Below are 18,498 nucleotides of genomic sequence, written 5' to 3' on the forward strand. Positions count from 1 at the left end.
TACTCAAGGTGTTCAAAACAAAGACTGAATGACCATTTGTTGGGGTGTTGCAGAAAGGATTTCCTCTCAGATATATATTGAAATCAGCAGCTTCTGAGAACCTACTTCTCACCCTGAGATTCAGGGTGGTTTTATGAGCTACACTGACCACAATTTAAACCTGCCTTGATTCCAAAGGTATTGAGGACATCGCAAAACAGACCATTATTAATGAGCCTCAATGATTGTTTTATCCTACAAACACAGAAATGATAATTGGCAGAAATTTGGGCACTGGAATGATTAGGAACAAAGACTGTCCTATTTATTGTGATTATTTCAAACAGTGTTTGTGAAATGAAGACCAAGGTTCAAATGTCCAAGGTTTAACCATTTATTCTTTAAATTAAAACATTGCTTCTCATAACATTAGAATCCATTAGAACATGAGTTCCTTAAGACCCAAGACCATATTGTTGCCTTTCTTCCTATCCCCACAGTTCTTGGCACATAGTAAGCACTCACTACATGCTTGCTGACTGAGTGAATGACTAACTAAAATCCCTGGAGCTAACAATCCTTTTCAACTGGACATGTCTTATGCAGTAAGTTACCATATCTATATTTTCCAGCCTCTAAGTAATCAGTGTGATGTTGTGCATAGAAAGTTGGCCTAAGGTCCAGAAAAACATGAGTTCAAGTTCTGACTCTGACACATCTTGGCTGTAGGACCCTGAGCCAATCACCTAACCTCTCAATGCCCCAGGCAGCTTTCTAAGACTGAATTTCAGAATAATGGCGGATCTGCATTGGTAGGAAACAATCAATCAGACTTAAAATTCCATCATCGAATCTATCAAACTGATGCTTCCATGTTAGCTAGGGAATATTCATCTTTGGGATTTAATGATACTCCCTCACTACCTGTAACCATCCTGGAAATATCTCCTAGAATTTTGTACTTGGATGCTCCCATGCAGAAGTTCAACTGGGAGGAGAAGGCCATGAGATCAGTGACCTGTGAAACAGAACCTCCTTTTCCCTCTTCTCCAATACAACCCCCTCTATGCACTCCCACACCCTCAAAGAAAAATAATCCTGTTATCTTAAGGCAACATTCCACAGTAGATTTTTTTTTTAAATAAAACTAGGTACTGAGTTAAGAATTGCCCATACCTCCCAGAGATTCTTTAGACCAAAGTGTCCCCAGTACCCCCTCTTTCTTGAAGCCTATTCTCTACTAGCCACACCAGATCTAGATGAGCCTTCAGGAATCTGGAGGTCACCATCTGACAGGGCACTCAGCCCCTAAGCATTGAGCTTCCAGTTGGAGACAATCATTCCACCATCACTGCAGCCTGATCTTCTTCGGGGGGTTTGTGGGGAACCTCTGAGAATACAAGTGGGCCATGTACTGGATCTCAGGCATCACCATCCTCTGACACATAGTCATGGTCTCATTGTCTAACTGTTGTTTGAGATTGTAGCCCAGGATGTTGGCCTCCCCAGACTGGTAGGGCCTGAGGTTCATGTCTTTGATTTGCGTCTTATTCTTGGGCTTCCCATCCTGGATACAGATGTCCATGAGCTCTCGCTGCCTTTCCCTCAAGAGAGCCACCTCCTTCAGCAGCTTCTCCTGCCCGACAACCTCCCAGATCTTCTGCCAGAAGGTCCTGTTGAAATGCTGGTAGAGTGCCCAGTCCAAAGCACACCACTCCTTGACTTTCTCCTGGTTCTCCTTGGTGAGGTTCTGAATCGTATTCTCACTCCGTGAGTTCAGCTTGAAATAGACCACATCATCCAGGTCCCAATGCAGCATGTTTCTCAGGAGCACCATGGACTCATCAAAATAATCAGAAATCAGGATCAGCTGGAACTGACGTTGGATCTCCCCAATGACAGCCTGCACGTAACCCTGGCCCCCTCTGTTGTTATCATAGCCAAAGTCAAACCACATGTTATTCTTGGCATATACATTTTTTATAGATAGACTTTTATTGTAGTACCTCAGTGGAGATGCCAAAAACTCATTCAGACTCTTTGTCTTCCGAAAAGCTGGTGTGTAAGTCTTGTAATACATGAAAGAGGACTCCAGCTGGGAAATTGGGTTTCTCAAAATGGAAAAGTAGAAAGTGTTGTTTGGCATGACTTTCTGTACCTTTGGTGGGGGGGAATAGAGAAAAGATCATTAGCAGACCTGGCTGATGCCCTGAAGGGAGACTCTGAGCATGAAAAGACCCTGGCTCAGATCTCAGGGCAGAGGAAACCTAACCCAGGCTGAGAGATGGTGAGCAAAGTGCCAAGCACCATCTGGGAGGACATCACCATCTGGGGACTGCAGCCACTATCTGGATGTCAAACCCCCCTCCCCACAGGGGTCTGTGCAAGGGGCTGATGAGGAGATATGTTCTTGCTATCATATACATTATGAAGGATGGATAAAGGACCAGCCCTGAATTCAGGAGGACCTGAGTTCAAATCCGATCTCAGACACTTGACACTTACTAGCTGTGTGACCTTGGGCAAGTCACTTAATCCTCATTGCCCAGCAAAACCAAAACAAAATACATTATGATTGAAATTATATGAACTGAAAGAATAAACCAAGAAAAGCGAGACTGAACCCTACCTCCTCCAAATATCCCTGGCCTTCCCAACCTCAGTTCTTTCCCAGACCAAGCCCCTTGCACTTGCTACCCTCTCTTCTCCTCCCTATTCTCAGCCCTTGGTGAATCCCTCCAAATCCATCCAATTCCTTCCCCCTTGTCCTAGCATCAATCTTGCCTTGCCAAACCCCAACCCTAGGTTATGCTCACTATCTGCCTCCTTTAGTTCTACTCATCTGGTGTTAAATGAAGCTAGAGGAAGTTACAAAGCTGTGCTGACTTGTGTTATATAATTTCAAATGGATAATCCTTGATAATCCTTTTACCCCCCCCCAATTGATTGAGGCATCTAAGTGGCTCAGTAGATAGAGCGTTGGGCCTAGGGTCAGAAGACCTGAGTTCAAATCCCACCTCAGACTACCTGTGTGACTCTGAGCAAGTCACTTAACCTCTGTTTGCCTTAATCCATTGGAGAAGGAAATGGAGAGCCACCCCAGTGTCTTTGCCAAGAAAGTGCCATGAGGCCACATAGATTGGACACAATTGCACAAAAATTGATTCACTATCCCACTATCCCATAGTGGATTTTCCAAGTCTTTCCATCTCCTCCTCAAGTGATTTCTCCACAAAACTCTCCTAAACACATCTAGAAAATGCACCAGGGGCAGCTAGATGGTACAGTTGATAGAGCACTGGCCCTAGATTCAGGAAGACCTGAGTTCAAATCTGGCCTCAGACACTTGACACTCAATAGCTGTGTGACCCTGGACAAGTCACTTAACCCCAATTGCCTCACACACAAAAAAAGAAAAAGAAAGAAAGAATGAATGAAAGAAAGAAAATGCACCTGATCAAATACTTATTGGAAAATCCAGGAAAAGTCAGAGGAGTCAGAGAGGAAGGACTGCAATCACTGGTGATGGGGTTGGGCCAGAAGCGTGCCCCATGCTAGCCAGGGAGAAGCTGTGCACTAGAGCAAGGGAATATCCCAAACTCATATAAGGGTATGCCCAGACCCATATTGGGACACTGTAAAGAGGAATAGAAGAGAACTGGAAACTTTGTCATCTGCTGCCCGGGTCCAAGTAACAGATTCAGAAGTGAGGGGAGCAGCTAGGTGGCCCAGTAGATAAAGCACCAGCCCTGGATTCAGGAGGACCTGAGTTCAAATTCGGCCTCAGACACTTGACACTTACTAGCTGTGTGGCCCTGGGCAAGTACTTCATTGCCCCTCAAAAAAAAAAAAAAGGAAAGAAGGAAGATATTCAAAAGGCAGCAGCAACATCACTGTGGCTCCCACCTCAGGCATGCAGCTGGATCTCATTCCCAGAATCCAGCCCATCCTAAAGAATAATATATCTGGTAAGCACCAAGACAGAGTTTGCACTCAGATCCCTTGACCCAGCAGCGAGCAATCTTTCCATTGCACCACACTACCTCTCTAACTTCACCTCAGAGGTCCCGTTTCATCATCTTTCAAATGGAACCTACCCCACAACATGGCTTTGAAGCTTAAATGGAAAAGGCATGTAAAGGGATCCCCAGACTGCTCTCCCCAACTCCTGCAGCAAAATGATTGTGTAGACAGCTTAGATTGACTTGTCACTCTATATGCCACATTCCCCCATCAGAGTGGAAGCTCCTTATGGGCAGGGCTTGTCTCATTTTACTCTTTTTATCCCCAGCACCTAGCAGTGCCTGGAACATAAAAGGCACTTAAGTGATTGGTAGGCTAATAATAATCTGGTTTTTTTAAATGGGGCAATGGGAGTTAAGTGACTTGCCCAGGGTCATACAGCTAGTAAGTGTCAAGTGTCTGAGGCTGGATTTGAACTCAGGTCCTCCTGAATCCAGGGCCGGTGCTTTATCTACTGTGCCACCTAGCTGCCCCCTAGACTAATAATAATCATAGCAAGCATCTATACAGTGTGATAGGTTTGCAGAACACTTTGTAAACAGGATTTCATTTGGTGCTCACAACAACCCTGGAAGGGAAGTGCTATTATCACCATCTTACAGGTGAGACACGCAGGGTAAGTGACTTGCCCAGGGACACACAACTAATAAGCGTCCAAGGCTGGATTTGAATTGAGATCTTTCTGACTCCAGGAACTAGATGGAATGGAACTGTTGTCCGAAGCATCTCCTTAGTCAGATTGACAAACAAGACCTTCTTTGAAGTGCTAGAGGTAGGAAAGTAGAAAAATAAGGAAAGACTATTCATGGAATGGAAAGAAAAAAACAATAGCCTTCCTAAAAAATGGAGGGTGCCCACAAGATCATAACCTGTGTGCCCTGAGCTCCAGGAAAGGAACTCCTTCCGGGTAATTTCCATTCACAGAGCATGGAACAAGAAGTTTAACTTACAGGAAATGGAAAATGGCTACTCTTATGACTGTGTGTTCAAGGTACTTCTGACCCTGTAAGGTGTTGATGAAAGGTGACTGGAAAGTTGCTCCCTCAGACAGACACCTGAATCATAAAAGAGCTGGCAGTAGGCCAGAGGAGAGAGGCCAGGATTCTAGAAGGGCTTGAAATCAGGCCACACTAGGATCAACTGAAGGAAGCAGGAATGTTTAACCAACAGGTGGGAAGATAGATAGAGAAACCCGTCTTCAAATATTTTCAAGATTTATCACACAGAAGAGGTAGATTCAGAGAGTGGATCGAAGATCAGTAAACAGAAGCTACAGAGACAACTTGAGCTTCATAGAAGAAAAGGACAGCTGAGAGGCAGCATCCAGCTCCCACCAAGGGTGTGACCCTCATCACTTAACTCCTCAATACCCAGACAAATTACTGGCTCCCTGGGTCAGGAGATCATTTCCTGGGGGAAGGGCTCATCATTCCTCTCTATTCTCCAAATGAGCACAGTATCTCTCAGAATGAAAGCAGGAATTTAGCAGAAGGTCTGACAGAACCAGTGTAGTATAAGAGAGAGAACTGCCCTCAAAGCCAGGAAGACCTGGGTTCAAGTCCTGCCCCTGACTGGCTGTGTGACCCTGAGCAAGTCACATCACTCCTCAGTGGCTAAAAAACTCTCTGAGACTATAAGTGGCACAGAAGATTCCAGCCTGCTTTGGTAGAGGGTTTTTCCTCACCTGGGAGTTCCCTATGCCAATGAAATCACAGGTCCAGCCCCTTTCCCCATCCCAATGGGGGTTATAGCCTTGAAGACAGGAAGATAAGCCAGGCCAATGTGATCCATTAGAAGGAACAGATAACAACAATAGCTAACATTTATAAAGCCACTTTCAGGTAACAAAGCTCCCTCCTCCAGGAGGGACAAAGAAGGAAATGAGGGGTGGCCCAAAGCTCAAGGGAGGTAGTTTTAGGGACTGATAATCAGTCAATCAATGAACATTTGTTATGTTATCACATTTGATCTTCACAACAACCCTGTGAGGAGGGCGCAATCATTCCTTGCATTTTACAGAGGAGGAAACCGAGGCAGGCAAAGCTTAAATGACTTGCCCAGGGTCACACAGGTAGTCAGTGTCTGTGCTGACTTGTGACCTCAGAACTTGCTGTCCCCAAATCCGACACTCTAGCTGCCACGTCACCTGGGCTGGCCACACCCTGACAATGAGCTGGTGAGTCTATCTATTCCTTGGGCACTGGTTGTCTTACATGCTTTCAGTTCCTTGGGGTCATAGCCCTTCTCGTCTTCTGCAGATACCCCAGAGGATGCAGCCTTCTCTTTCTCCCCAGGCCTGTGCCCTAAGCAGTGATTTGATGTCCTCATTTACTCATCCCCAACACGCGGGGCCCACCCATGCCCTGATTCACTTCCTTCCCTGGTCATCTCTTCAGCCAAACCCCCTTCTGGGTTCTGAACCACAATTATATCAGCGGCACCAGGGCAGCAGCCCTGGGAAAATTTAGGAGGGAGAAGAGGAACACAAGGCTGAGTCAGGATGGCCTGAAACCCCACGGAGGAAGTTGTGGGGGCCACAACCTATAGAAATCAATCAGTCAACATTTATGAAGCACCTACTGGGTGCCACTTACTCGGCTAAGCTCCGGGGGTACAAAGGAAGACCAAACCAGGGCCCTTGTCCTCAAGAAGCTCACACTTGGATGAGAAAGACCACATGGGCCTCCACGGAAAGCTATAGGGTCCCCCTAAGTCTTTCCTTCTGTGGTCTATCAATCAGCCTATCAACCAATACATGGTTTATTTGTAAGCTCCTACTATTTATCAGGCACAGTGCTGGGTTCTAGAGTCACAAAGACAAAAGCGAAACAGCTCCTGCCCTCAATTCTAATGGGGAATAATGGGACATGATCTCATAATATAGTTTTAAAGCTCATTTTGAGCTCATATAGTTCTGACCACCACACCTCAAGAAAGATATACAAGAACAAGGGGCAGCTAGGTGGTGCAGTGGATAAAGCACCGGCCCTGGATTCAGGAGGACCTGAGTTCAAATCCAGCTTCAGACACTTCACACTTATTAGCTGTGTGACCCTGGACAAGTCACTTAACCCTCATTGCCCCGCCAAAAAAAAAAAAAAAAAAGACATACAAGAACTGAGAAAAGGTCCAGGGAAATGCAACTAAATTATTAAAGGTGAAAAATGGGTGAGAGAAAGCTGAAAGGTATAAAGACTTGAAAACTGGGTGGGATGAACAAAGATTTGTTCACCACATTTCAGAATGTTAAAGTTGGAAGACAGACAGCTACAAAGGCATGAATGTGGTAGCTTCAGGACAAATAAAAGAAATTACAACACTGAGGGAAGTAAACAGGTACATCCCAACATTTGTTATCCCAAAATGGAATGAGAGTCTGGGCTGAAAATTTTCACTGACTGTTTCTCATGTCTGCAATGATCTCTCTCTGACATAGTCTCATAAGGAATGAGCTCAAGGCTCATGATTTGAGGCAGTGGATCAGATGTTGAACTTGGAGTCAGGAAGGCCTGAGTTCAAATCCTGACTCAGACACTAGCTGTAAAACCATGTTTCTGAGCCTCAGTTCTCTCATCTGTAAGATGAGGATTGGACTCTGAGATGTATGATACTATTCCTCTAAGGTGCCCTTCCACTCTGCATCACTCATCCTCACCATCAGATGCCTCCCTAGGAAGCCTTCCCTTCCAACTGATGTGGCATCACTCTGATCTGTCCTTTCCCCAACCTACCATTTTGACAAAGAATGAGGCTTTCAGTACCACGTCATCAGATCAGCCCCAAAAGCATTCTCACTCATTAGCCTGACTTACTTCAGCTTCCTACTGTTACTAGACTGACCAGCACAAAAGCCTCCTACTCAGCTCTCTGCCTCCACTCTCTCCCTTCTCTATCCACTCTCCAACCAATTGCCACACCCATGCTCGTTGGTCACCAGCTTGAGGGAAGCATCTGCCAGGGTGAGGGTGACACGGGCCAGGAACCTTACCTCTGTGGGGTTAAATCTCAGGTGATTGCACATGATGTTGAAGGTCCCATTCAAGGCTTTGAATCCCTCCACATACTTGGTCAGAAAGTACCAAGGGTAGCCCAGGTGGAAAAGATGCCCTGCAGGGAGGGCCACCGTGAGGTTCCGCTTCTCTGTGAACCGGTAGAGGATGTTCATAACGGTGCTGCTGGCGGTCTTGTGAGTCTTGAGGAACATGATGTTGGTCACAGGAGGGAAGGATTCCTGGCTACTGAAGAGGCTGGGGAGAGAAGAGTGGAAGATATCTTCCATCAGCCTCTAATGCTGTTATCAATAAAGCCCTCTTGTTCACTATGAATGAAAGAAAAAATTGGCTGAGCCCATCCCTGCCCTGAGCTCCAAGCCCACAGCACCCACTGCCTGCTGTCTATCTCTTCCTGGATGTCCTGGAGTCATCCCAAGCTCAACATGTCCAAAATGGAACTCAACATCCTTCTAGTCTCTCCCTTTGCAACCTAGGAATCCTAGATTCTCCATTCTTCCTCATCCCACAGAGCTGATCAGTTGTCAAGTCTTGGAGTCTAGCTCCATATGGCTGGAACTGCCTTTCTCTAGCCTTCCAACCTTCCCACATCTTCACTCACATTAAACCTAGTCTTCACCCTTATTTTCTCCTCCTTCACCCTCCTATTCTCTCAGGCCACCTTTTGTCAGTCAGCTAGCTAACACGTATTTATTAAGCACTTAACTCTGTTCCTGGCTCTATGCCAACCTCGGAGATACTCCTCCCCTCTGTGGTCTGTCCACTTCTATCACCCTGGCCCCTGATTCCTCATAGTGGTAGTGTGAAGGTGATTCTGGGTCTTTGAAGGCTGAATCAAACAAGCCAGGGCTCTCCTAGGTCCTACCAAGCTGGGATGGCTTCAAGCTGTCTCTCCAATTAGAGGGCAGGGACTGGGCTTTGTGGTTTTGCTCAGCACTTAGCATGATGCCCGGCAGACAGTAAGTGCCTAATAAATGTTTTTCAGTTGGCAGATTTTGTTGAAGAACCAGCCTGACTGGCTCAGTTCCAAGAATTTCCTCAGCAAAAAGGGTCTGGAGTGAGCAACATTTTGGCCCTTGCTTAGTACCAGGCAGTCACTGAAGGACCAAAACTGATCTCAGTGCTTAGACAGTCATACAGTGACTTCTTCACAGATAACGTGGTGCTATTTCTGAGCAAGGGAATAAGCATGAGGTGCCAAGGGCTAGGAGTTCAGGGGGAGAAATGGTTTGGGGAAGGGGCACTCAAACATTTACCATGTGTTCTCAATCAAGCAATCTGTCACTTTCTCTTCTCTAAATCCACCACCACCTTCTAATAGCATCATGGTCCTTTTGCTTCCCTCCATGCAGTCCCCTCTTTCCTAAACAGCCTAACTCTGTGCCTCTGACTCACGAGGAACCTACATACCTGAGGCATCCATCTGTCTACTGATAAAACTCTTGCCAGACTGGCAGTGCCCCTGCTACCCCAGGCTGACCCTGCTGACTCAACAAGGCTACTTCTGCTCAAAGGAGTCTATTCATTTGGAGCCAGAATTAGGTCAATTTTGGGCAGCTCGGTGATGTAGTGAACAGAGTACCCTGGAGTCAGGAAGATGGGAGTTCAAATCCAGCCTTGGATATTTCATAGATGTGTGACCCTGGGCAAGTCACTTAACCCTGCTTGCCTCAGTTTCCTCCAGTCATTCTGCCAAGAAAACCCCAAATGGGGTTGCAGAGAGTTGGACACAAATGAAAAGACTAAAACAACCCCTTTGTCTTACCAATTAAAAAACTGAGGACCGGAGAGGTAAGGGAGTTTGCCCAAGGTCATATATAGTAAGTAAAGACCAGATCGAGGGCCCATACACAGGTCCTCTAACTCTAAAAAGAGCAAGCACTCTTCCCCCCATCCCCTTGCCTCCCATGCAAGCCAGGGGGCTGAGATAAGCCAACAGCCCTGTGTGTCAAGCCCCCAAAGAGCACCCCTGTATCAACAACCAACTTACGGGACGAGCAAGCTGACTTGCGTGCTGAGAAAGCTTCCCAAGAGAAGGGTCAGAAGCACCAAGAGGATGATGATGACACGGAAGTACCTGAAATGATACCAGATGGGGTGAGATGATGCCCTCACAGCATTCAGGGTCTAGGGGTTCCCTAGGCCCCCCAGCTCCTCCTCTGCCTCTTGAAATCCCTCACTCCCTTCAAGGCCAGATCCTTGATCATGTCCAAAGGTCTCCTTCCGTCCACCTAGTGTTTTGTACATACCTGGGTGAGCCAAAGTTTCCTCCCTCTGCTTCCCTCAGCACTCAGCTCCTTGTGTGGGAGGCTTTTCCCATGCCTCTCCTCCCCACCTCCGCCCCAGCTGCTAAAGCCTTCTTGGAGATTACCTCCCATTCGCAGTGTCTGTATCTGCATATACACAATTATCTGTGTGTAGTCTCCCCCACTAGAATGTGGACACCTGGAGGGGAGAAGCCATGGTTTTGCCTTTCTTGGTATCCTGAACACTTAGTCCATAGTCTAAGATACTGCAGGAATCTAGAAAGAAGCAACTCAAGTACCAAGGAACTAGAGTCAGGGTCACTCAAGACCTGGTACCTTCTAGACCTTAGGATGCTCTGGCTGGGGGCAGCTAGATGGCGCAGTGGATAGAGCACCAGCCCTGGAGTCAGGAGTACCTGAGTTCAAATCCGGCCTCAGACACTTAACACTTATTAGCTGTGTGACCCTGGGCAAGTCACTTAACCCCAATTGCCTCACTAAAAAAAAAAAAAAAAAAAAAAAAAAAAAGAGGATGCTCTGGCTAACCTCGATCCCTGTCATTCAAAATCACCATCTGCTAAGACAAAACCCCTTCATTCCTCAGATAAGGAGCGAAGCAATCGGCCCAAGGTCGCCCCACTAGTAACTGGAGAAGTGGGATTCAAACCAGGTCCTTTCACTATAAAACTTCCCGCTGCTCTAGCCCAAGCCCCTAATTTGATCATGGCCAAAAGGCCATGCCTCAGTGACCTTCACCACTTCAACCACGGCAAGCACCTCAAGCAAGATGGAGGCAATGTCCTTCCTTATGCGTAAGATGGAGTGGTTGAAACAGAACTCCTATGTACACAGAAAGCCCAGGTTGGAAGGGGCCCCTCAAGGCCCATCCCCCATGCGGGCAGAATACCTCCCATTCATCCCAGAAAGAGTTGTCCAACCCGTTCTTGAAGCCCACCAGGAAGTTTTTACAAGCCTTCTTTGTGATGCCATCCAGATTAGGGTTGCACAACCTTTCCAGCAGGAAATCCTGGTCCTGTAGCTCTGGGGGGTTGGAGACTGGGCAAATTGGCTCTAACCACTAGGCTGTCTCCTTAGTGAAAGATGCTGGACAAACATAAGAGATACTTGCTATTCTCCTCCTTCATTAAACTAGAACAAGGAAATACAGCGTCATGGGAGGTCTATGGACTTAGAAGCAGAAGACCTCAGCTGAACCCCCCAATCCATGTTCAGTCAAGTCCTTTTGCCTCTCCAAGCCCCAGCTTGACATCTCTTGTGATTCCCTGATCAATCCACCAACCTTCTCACCTACCACGAACCTCCCATGCTCCCTCCCCTTGCCTGCCTCACAATACTATCCAGAGGAATGAGTCCCTGGAGGCAGAGGGGGAGAGAAGACTGGGAATTCAGCTTCCTGTCAGCATTATTGCTGTTGTTTTCTCTTACAATCTCCAATGCTTTTGAAGATGTTTCTTTGGGAAGAGGCCTTTTTTGTTTTACAAAACAGGTGTTTTTTCTATAATCAACAAACAATAAGCCCAGGAGGGTCTCGAATTCTCTACAACATTTGGTCCACTGTGAGATGGTCAAGATCAGATCCACTACAGAAGGTCTCTGTAGCAACAGCTTCTTCTGGAGTCAGCTACATGGTGCACTTGGCCTGATTTCATATCCACACATTTGGACACTTATGACCTGGGGGATCCTGGGAAGGTCATTTAATCAATTTGCCTCAGTTTCCTCAAATGTTAGATAGTGATAATAATAGCACCTACCTCTCAAATGGGATCTTTGTAAAGCACTTAGCATGGTGCCTGGAATATTGGTGCTGTTTGTCCAATTCTTCAGGACCTATTTGGGGTTTTCATGGCAAAAACACTGGAGAGTTTTGCCATTTCCTTCTCCAGCTTATTTTACAGATGAGGAACTGAGGCAAGCAGAGTTAAGTGATGGCCCAAGATGTCTAGGAAGTATTGGAGGCCAGATCTGAGCTCACAAAGATGAGTCTTCCTGACTCCAAACTTGGCACTCTATTCAAACATGTAAGTATTTAATAAATGCTTGCTGCCTTTCTTCCCTCTTTCCTTCATCAAAGATGCCTTCAATTTATATGTAGATGATTCTCATAAATAATTTGTCTAAATGAAAAATAGTCAGGGGCAGCGAGGTGGCACAGTGGATAAAGCACCGGCCCTATATTCAGGAGGACCTGAGTTTAAATCCGGCCTCAGACACTTGACACTTACTAGCTGTGTGACCCTGGGCAAGTCACTTAACCCTCACTGCCCTGCAAAAAAAAAAAATTAAATGGAAATTAGTCATATAGGTAGGGAATAGTTGGGGAGTCTGTGGTCTTTTGGGAATACTAATAAATCCAAGACTTTTTCTACATCTTTGGTATCTCCTCCTGCCCTTCAAATAACTTGTGAATTGATCCCTAAATACTCTCACAACTATGTGACCTCTGGCATGGATTTTCTCTACATGCATTTGGCTCAAAGTAGATTTCCTGCCTTTGTTCTAGCAAACATTTGGGCCCCATGGGGAGAGCCCTGCCTCAGCTCTAAAGGACTAGCACCTGGGGAAGATGGAGGCCATCCCAGGAATGCATGGTGTTGGGTCCATGGTCAAGACCTTTACTACAGAACATGTAGACCAGAGGCTCTTGAGTGATGCCATCACTGGAAACTATGACAATGGAGCCACGAAGTCGCCTACCCAGTAAGTGAAAAAAAGGAAAAATGATTTCCACTCTTCCTCTTTTTCAAACAGATAACTTGGGACTCTGACAACTCTACCTTGGATTTCCGAAAAGGAGGAGGGGAAGGGATCCCTCTGCCTTCCCCTTCCCCTCAACACCATCTATGGTGACTACACAAACATATCAGCAAGAACACATGCTGCAGATGAGTCCAAGACTGGATCTCAAGTCCCCTGCTTTGTGTTTCTTCTCCTGAGTGTGGATGATCTTCATCTTGATGGTGACTTTGTAAATTAAAGAGATCAGGAGAGTCTTGTTCCAGGTCCTGGTTGGCCAACAATAACTTCTCAGAAGAGAAGATGGTCATCATGAGGAGTTTCACACAGATGAAATGGGTAAGAAAGCCCAAGCCAGGCTGTGGACTGTCAGGAGATTCCAACTTAGGAGCTGCCCAAAAAAGCCTGGGTCACAGGTTAAAGGGAAGTATCTGTTCAGCAGTCCCACAAGTCCCCCAGAAGTCTTTACCCCCGGGGAGAATATAAGAAAAGTAATGTGTTATAGCACTATGCTTTTCTTCTCGATGTGCTTGACTCCGTTGTGTTAAGCATTTCCTTTGTAGTAGATATGATCAGTCCCAGACTTGATATCTACTACTTCACATTCTGAGCCATTTTCAAGAAGTGACCCTGTCCATCCCTTCTATGGATGGGCATCATACACATCATTCACATTAGCCAAAATCAAGCTTTGTTTAAGAGTAATTGCTTGAGAAAAGAGTAATTGCTTTCTTTTAGAGGTCAGGTTCCCAAGTCTGCTTTGGGAGGAGAGGGCCCCCTGGGCTGTAGATAACATCTCAATCACAAACGAGGTCCCAGGATTTTACCAATAGCCCAGGGAGAGCCCTTTCCCAGCAGGGTTCTGCTCTGCATTTGCAAAGGTCCCAGATTCATCCCAAGAGCAGCCTGACCACAATAAGAAGGTATCAGGCCTATCTTGCTGATTTGTAATGTTCCCACCCCAGAGGAGAAATTAGAGGAAAATCTCTTAAACGCAAGTTTTCATTTTAGTTCATGCCCAGGATCTCCTCAAAAGGAATTGAATACCTTTTCAGGAAAGGTATTCAAGGGGAAAAATAAATATTAGGTATAGGACAGTTATTTATTTCCTCCACCACAAAAGAAATGTCCAAAATGCAAAAGACTCATATGCACACATTAACAGATGCTTAAAACATAAAATAACCGATCCCACCCATTATATGCCCCTGAGAGGGAAAGAAAATGGACGAACCCAGAGTTCACATTCACCTGAGCTTCATACTTTCAGAGCAGCAGCCAAGCCCAGCTCTCCTGGGCAGTCAGGCAAGGAAGCCAAGCCCAGCTCCCCTGGGCAGCCAGACACAGGTCTCTAGACCCTTCAGAAGCAAGAGGAGCCTATCCATGTGGTCATCTTCCCCTCCCAGAAGTGCAACTGCAGGAAGCATCTCCTGTTGAGTAGCCAGCATTGACTCAAGAATTACCTAATTCTCAAGCTCATGAGCAAAGCAACAACTCAAAAGGAAAGATGTCTATTACTCTCATAGACTTCTGTGGGGAAAGGTGAGGTCCCCCTGACTCAGTTGCTCCCAGTCACCAGAAACACCATTAAGGAGTTTCCGTATCATCACAACGTGTCTGTCCTTCAATAAAGGGTTAAAATACATGTCTCCCAAAAGAGGGTTCCAGAGAAATGCTCTAATCTAGCCCCGCTATACTGAGATTGTCTTTGTTAGTAGGGGGAGTTCAATGGAGGGAGGAGGGGAGGCATTAGAGAGAAACAATTATTTTAAAGGCATGAACTAAAGGTACTAAGTTGGAGGAAACAGAAAATACACTATAAGTAAAACAGTGCTGCTCTTAATGACTACAGTTGCTTGACCACACACACATACATACACACCACACACATACACACACATACACATACATACACATACATACCATACACACATACACAAAGCGCACACAGATATATACATACCATACACATACATCACACATATACCACATAATTCACAGGCACACACATACACATACATACCACACACACATACACAAAGCGCACACACATGCTCGCGCACACATGCATGTACACAAAGCACACACAGATATATACACACCATACACATACATCACACGCACCACATACTTCACAGACACACATACACATATATACCGCACACACATACACAAAGCACACACGCATGCTCGTACATACACCACATATACAAAGCACACACAGATATATACACACCATACACATATATCACACACACACCACACATTTCGCACACACACACATACACTTACCTCCCATATTTCCTGTAATCTGGATATGGCCAGGAGTGCAAAGGGCTGCTACATTGTACTGCTTTGCCCATCAGGGACAACTGAGAATGAGCTGGGGTGAGACCCTCGTGGATGCATAATATTATAGAAAGAGTCAGAGGAGCTGAGTTCCAATCTTATTTCTGCCATTTACTACCTAACCTACTGTAGGTAACCTCTCCATACCTCATTTATAAAATGGCAGGGGGCGGGGGAAGCAGGTTTGGGCTCGATGGCTTCAGTAATCCTTTAAAACTATAAATCTGTAGTTCTGTGATCATATATACAAATATGTGTATATATTATGTATATGTTAACATACACATGTACATAAGCAAGTACTTTTTCCAGGTGACATGAGGTGTTGGAGCAGAGGCCACAGAAGCCTCCACCAGGCTTTCAGAAAGCTCCCAGGAAGCAAGACATCATAGTTATCCATCATTCATTAGCTCACGAGGGTGCTCTTCTCCATTTCCCAGGACCCAGCCTCCCCAAGCTTCAGGCGTAAATGGCTAAGATAGAAGGAAGTGCCCCTTGACCCAGGCTCTGAATTCTAGGGCATGTTACAGAAAATGGCCCCAAATTACTAAAATAAGAGAATTATCCCTCTTGGTTCTTGAGCTGCCAGTGCTGCTTTTGGCATCTTCCTTTCTCATTCATGACCCTCTGTATCTACTGTTGTTATCATTACATTGTTGCAAAGGTGACCCACCTATAGCCATAATGATTTTATTGGACAGAGAAAAAATAAGGGAGACAAGATCATCAGTCAGATATTCTCCTTTGTACTTGAAGAGGTCCAAAATGACATAACTATGTTGGGGTCAAGTGCAGTGTGTGTGAATGTGGTTGATCAGACAAATAGAAGCTCAGAAGATCTACCACAGATCGGACATAAGTAGTCCAGATGAACATTTGGGGTGGAAATGTCTAAATTTGTACATCTCGTATTTCTTTTGAGCTACTGCAATTCTGTTTCACTTAAAGAGCACAGCACCTTCTTTGATATAAGGGTGACTGCTAGGTTTATATCCCAAAGACATCCCAAAAAAGAGAAAAGGACCTATTTATACAAAAATATTTCTAGCAGCTCTCTTTGTGGTGGCTAAGAATTGGAAATCAAAGGAATGCCCATCCATTGGAGAATGGCTAAATAAGTTGTGGTATATGATAGTGATGGAATATTACTGTGCTATAAAAAATGACAAGCAGGAAGATTTCAGAAAGGTCTGCAGCGACTTGTATGAACTGATGTCTAGTGAAGTGAGTAGAACCAGGAAAATGTTGTGCGCAGAGTCAGCCATATTGTTCAATGAAGAACTGTGAATGACTTAACTATTCTCAGCAATTCAATGATCCAAGACAATCCCGAAGGCCTAAAGAAGAAGCAAACTCTCCACCCCCAAAGAACTGATATTGACTGAATACAGACTGAAGCCAGCTATTTTCCACTTTCTTTCATTTTTCTTTTATTCAAGTTTTCTTATACAAAATGACTATTATGATAGTGTTTTATATAACTGCACATGTATAACCTATATGTGACTGTTTGCTGACTCAGGAAGGGGTGTGGAGAGGGGAGAAGGAGGGATAAAATTTGGTACTCAAAACTGTCAATAAAAATGTTTATTATTTAAGAAAAGAAGAAGAAGAACACTGGGTTTGGTGTCCAAGAACCTTGGGTCAAATTCTTGCCTCTGCAACTCCCACCCTTCTAACTATGAGTGAGTCACTCCACATTCCTCAGCCTTAGTTTCTTCATATGTAAAACAGGGAGTCTGAGCAGAGAGCCTCCAAGGTCCCCTCCAGCTCTGTGACCCTAAGCTCAATTTTTGCTTTTTCAGAGAATAAGTTCAGGGGAATAGTGTGCTGGACTTGGAGTCAAGAAAACCTGAGTTCAAATATAGCCCCATTCATTAGAGCTGCAACTAGCACATAGCAACTGGGTCTATGCCCCAGGCACCAGCATCATGGGGGGCACCCTAACTCACCCCACCCCTATTCTTTCCCAAAGCCAGTTGCCAAACCAGCCCTGTCTCCCACTAGTACTAGGTAGTCACCCCCCAGAGTCCCACAGTAGCTAAGCCCTTGTCTCTGAGTGCCTTCAACTAATCAATCAGCCAGCATGTATTAATGGTAAGCTATAGTCCAGAAACTGAGTGGGGCACCAGGAATACAACTAGGATCTTACAAAAAGTAAAGCAGCCCATTCCCTGAAGGATATTACATTTTACCTACTGGAGTGGGGCAGGCCTCTATCCCCCACTTTCAGTGCTATGTGGTCTGGTGACCCACTATACATGAGACTCTTGAGTACCAGTGCAGGACATAACCTTGATCCTGAGAGTCCACTGCTGGGCATGTACCCAAAGAAAGTCACTGACAAAAAGGAAGGTTTCACATATATATGCCAACAGATGATAGATAGATACATAGATACATAGATAGATCGGGAAGTAGATAGATTCGATACATAAAGAGATAGATGTGCATGCACATATATGTATACATGCAGGTATGTATATGTCTATGTGTATGTGTCTATAGGCATGTACCTGTGTTGTGTGTGTGCATGTGCACATGTATGCATTGTGTTGCGTGTGTGCATAATTTATGCATGCATGTGTGTATTGTGTGTATAGATACAGATATCAACATATCAGCATGTCTTGTGATAGCAAAGAACTGGAAACAAAGTCACATCCAGTCAAATGGGAAAATGAGCAGTCCTGGAGTGGGTGAACATCATGGATTATTACTGTGCTATCAAAGCTATGAATATGATGAATATGCAAAAGCAGGGAGACAGATACATGCACTCAGTCAAGGTGAGATAAGCTGAGCCCGGAAGCAACATAAATAAACTGAAGCAAGTAAACAGAAAGACCAAGGCAACTAAAACCAAGGCTGACTGGGTTGGATGGCCTTGGCCACGCCCCACACCTCTCCATTAGAAACTCAACTCTGGCTCTCCCCCAGTGATTCACCGTCCTCCACCATGCCCCAAGAGAAGCTTCCTCCATTGTGGTTTCATGGAATGTCACAGCCTCAGAGTGAGAGGAGCCACATTCCAGGTCCTGGTCCTGCCCCTTACTTCCTTCATGACCTCAGACAAGTGGCCTCACCTCTCTAGGCCTGCTTCCTCATTATGAAATGAGGGGGTTGGACTAAGT

General features: G+C 45.4%; 1 protein-coding gene across 1 annotated transcript in view; it reads right to left on the reverse strand.

Moving 5' to 3' along the window:
- Nucleotides 1-364: 364 nt before the first annotated feature.
- GAL3ST2 (galactose-3-O-sulfotransferase 2) overlaps nucleotides 365-18,498 on the reverse strand; it is a 32,273-nt gene continuing 14,139 nt past the window's right edge. The window contains exons 4-6 of the mRNA XM_043993308.1: nucleotides 10,003-10,089; nucleotides 7,991-8,249; nucleotides 365-2,137 (exon numbers count right to left, since the gene is read on the reverse strand). Coding sequence (XP_043849243.1) covers nucleotides 1,328-2,137; nucleotides 7,991-8,249; nucleotides 10,003-10,089 — 1,156 coding nt within the window. The 3' untranslated portion in view covers nucleotides 365-1,327. The remainder of the gene's footprint in view (nucleotides 2,138-7,990; nucleotides 8,250-10,002; nucleotides 10,090-18,498) is intronic.

This window comes from Dromiciops gliroides, chromosome 3 (genome assembly GCF_019393635.1).
Source record: "Dromiciops gliroides isolate mDroGli1 chromosome 3, mDroGli1.pri, whole genome shotgun sequence".
Classification (NCBI taxonomy): Eukaryota; Metazoa; Chordata; class Mammalia; order Microbiotheria; family Microbiotheriidae; genus Dromiciops; species Dromiciops gliroides.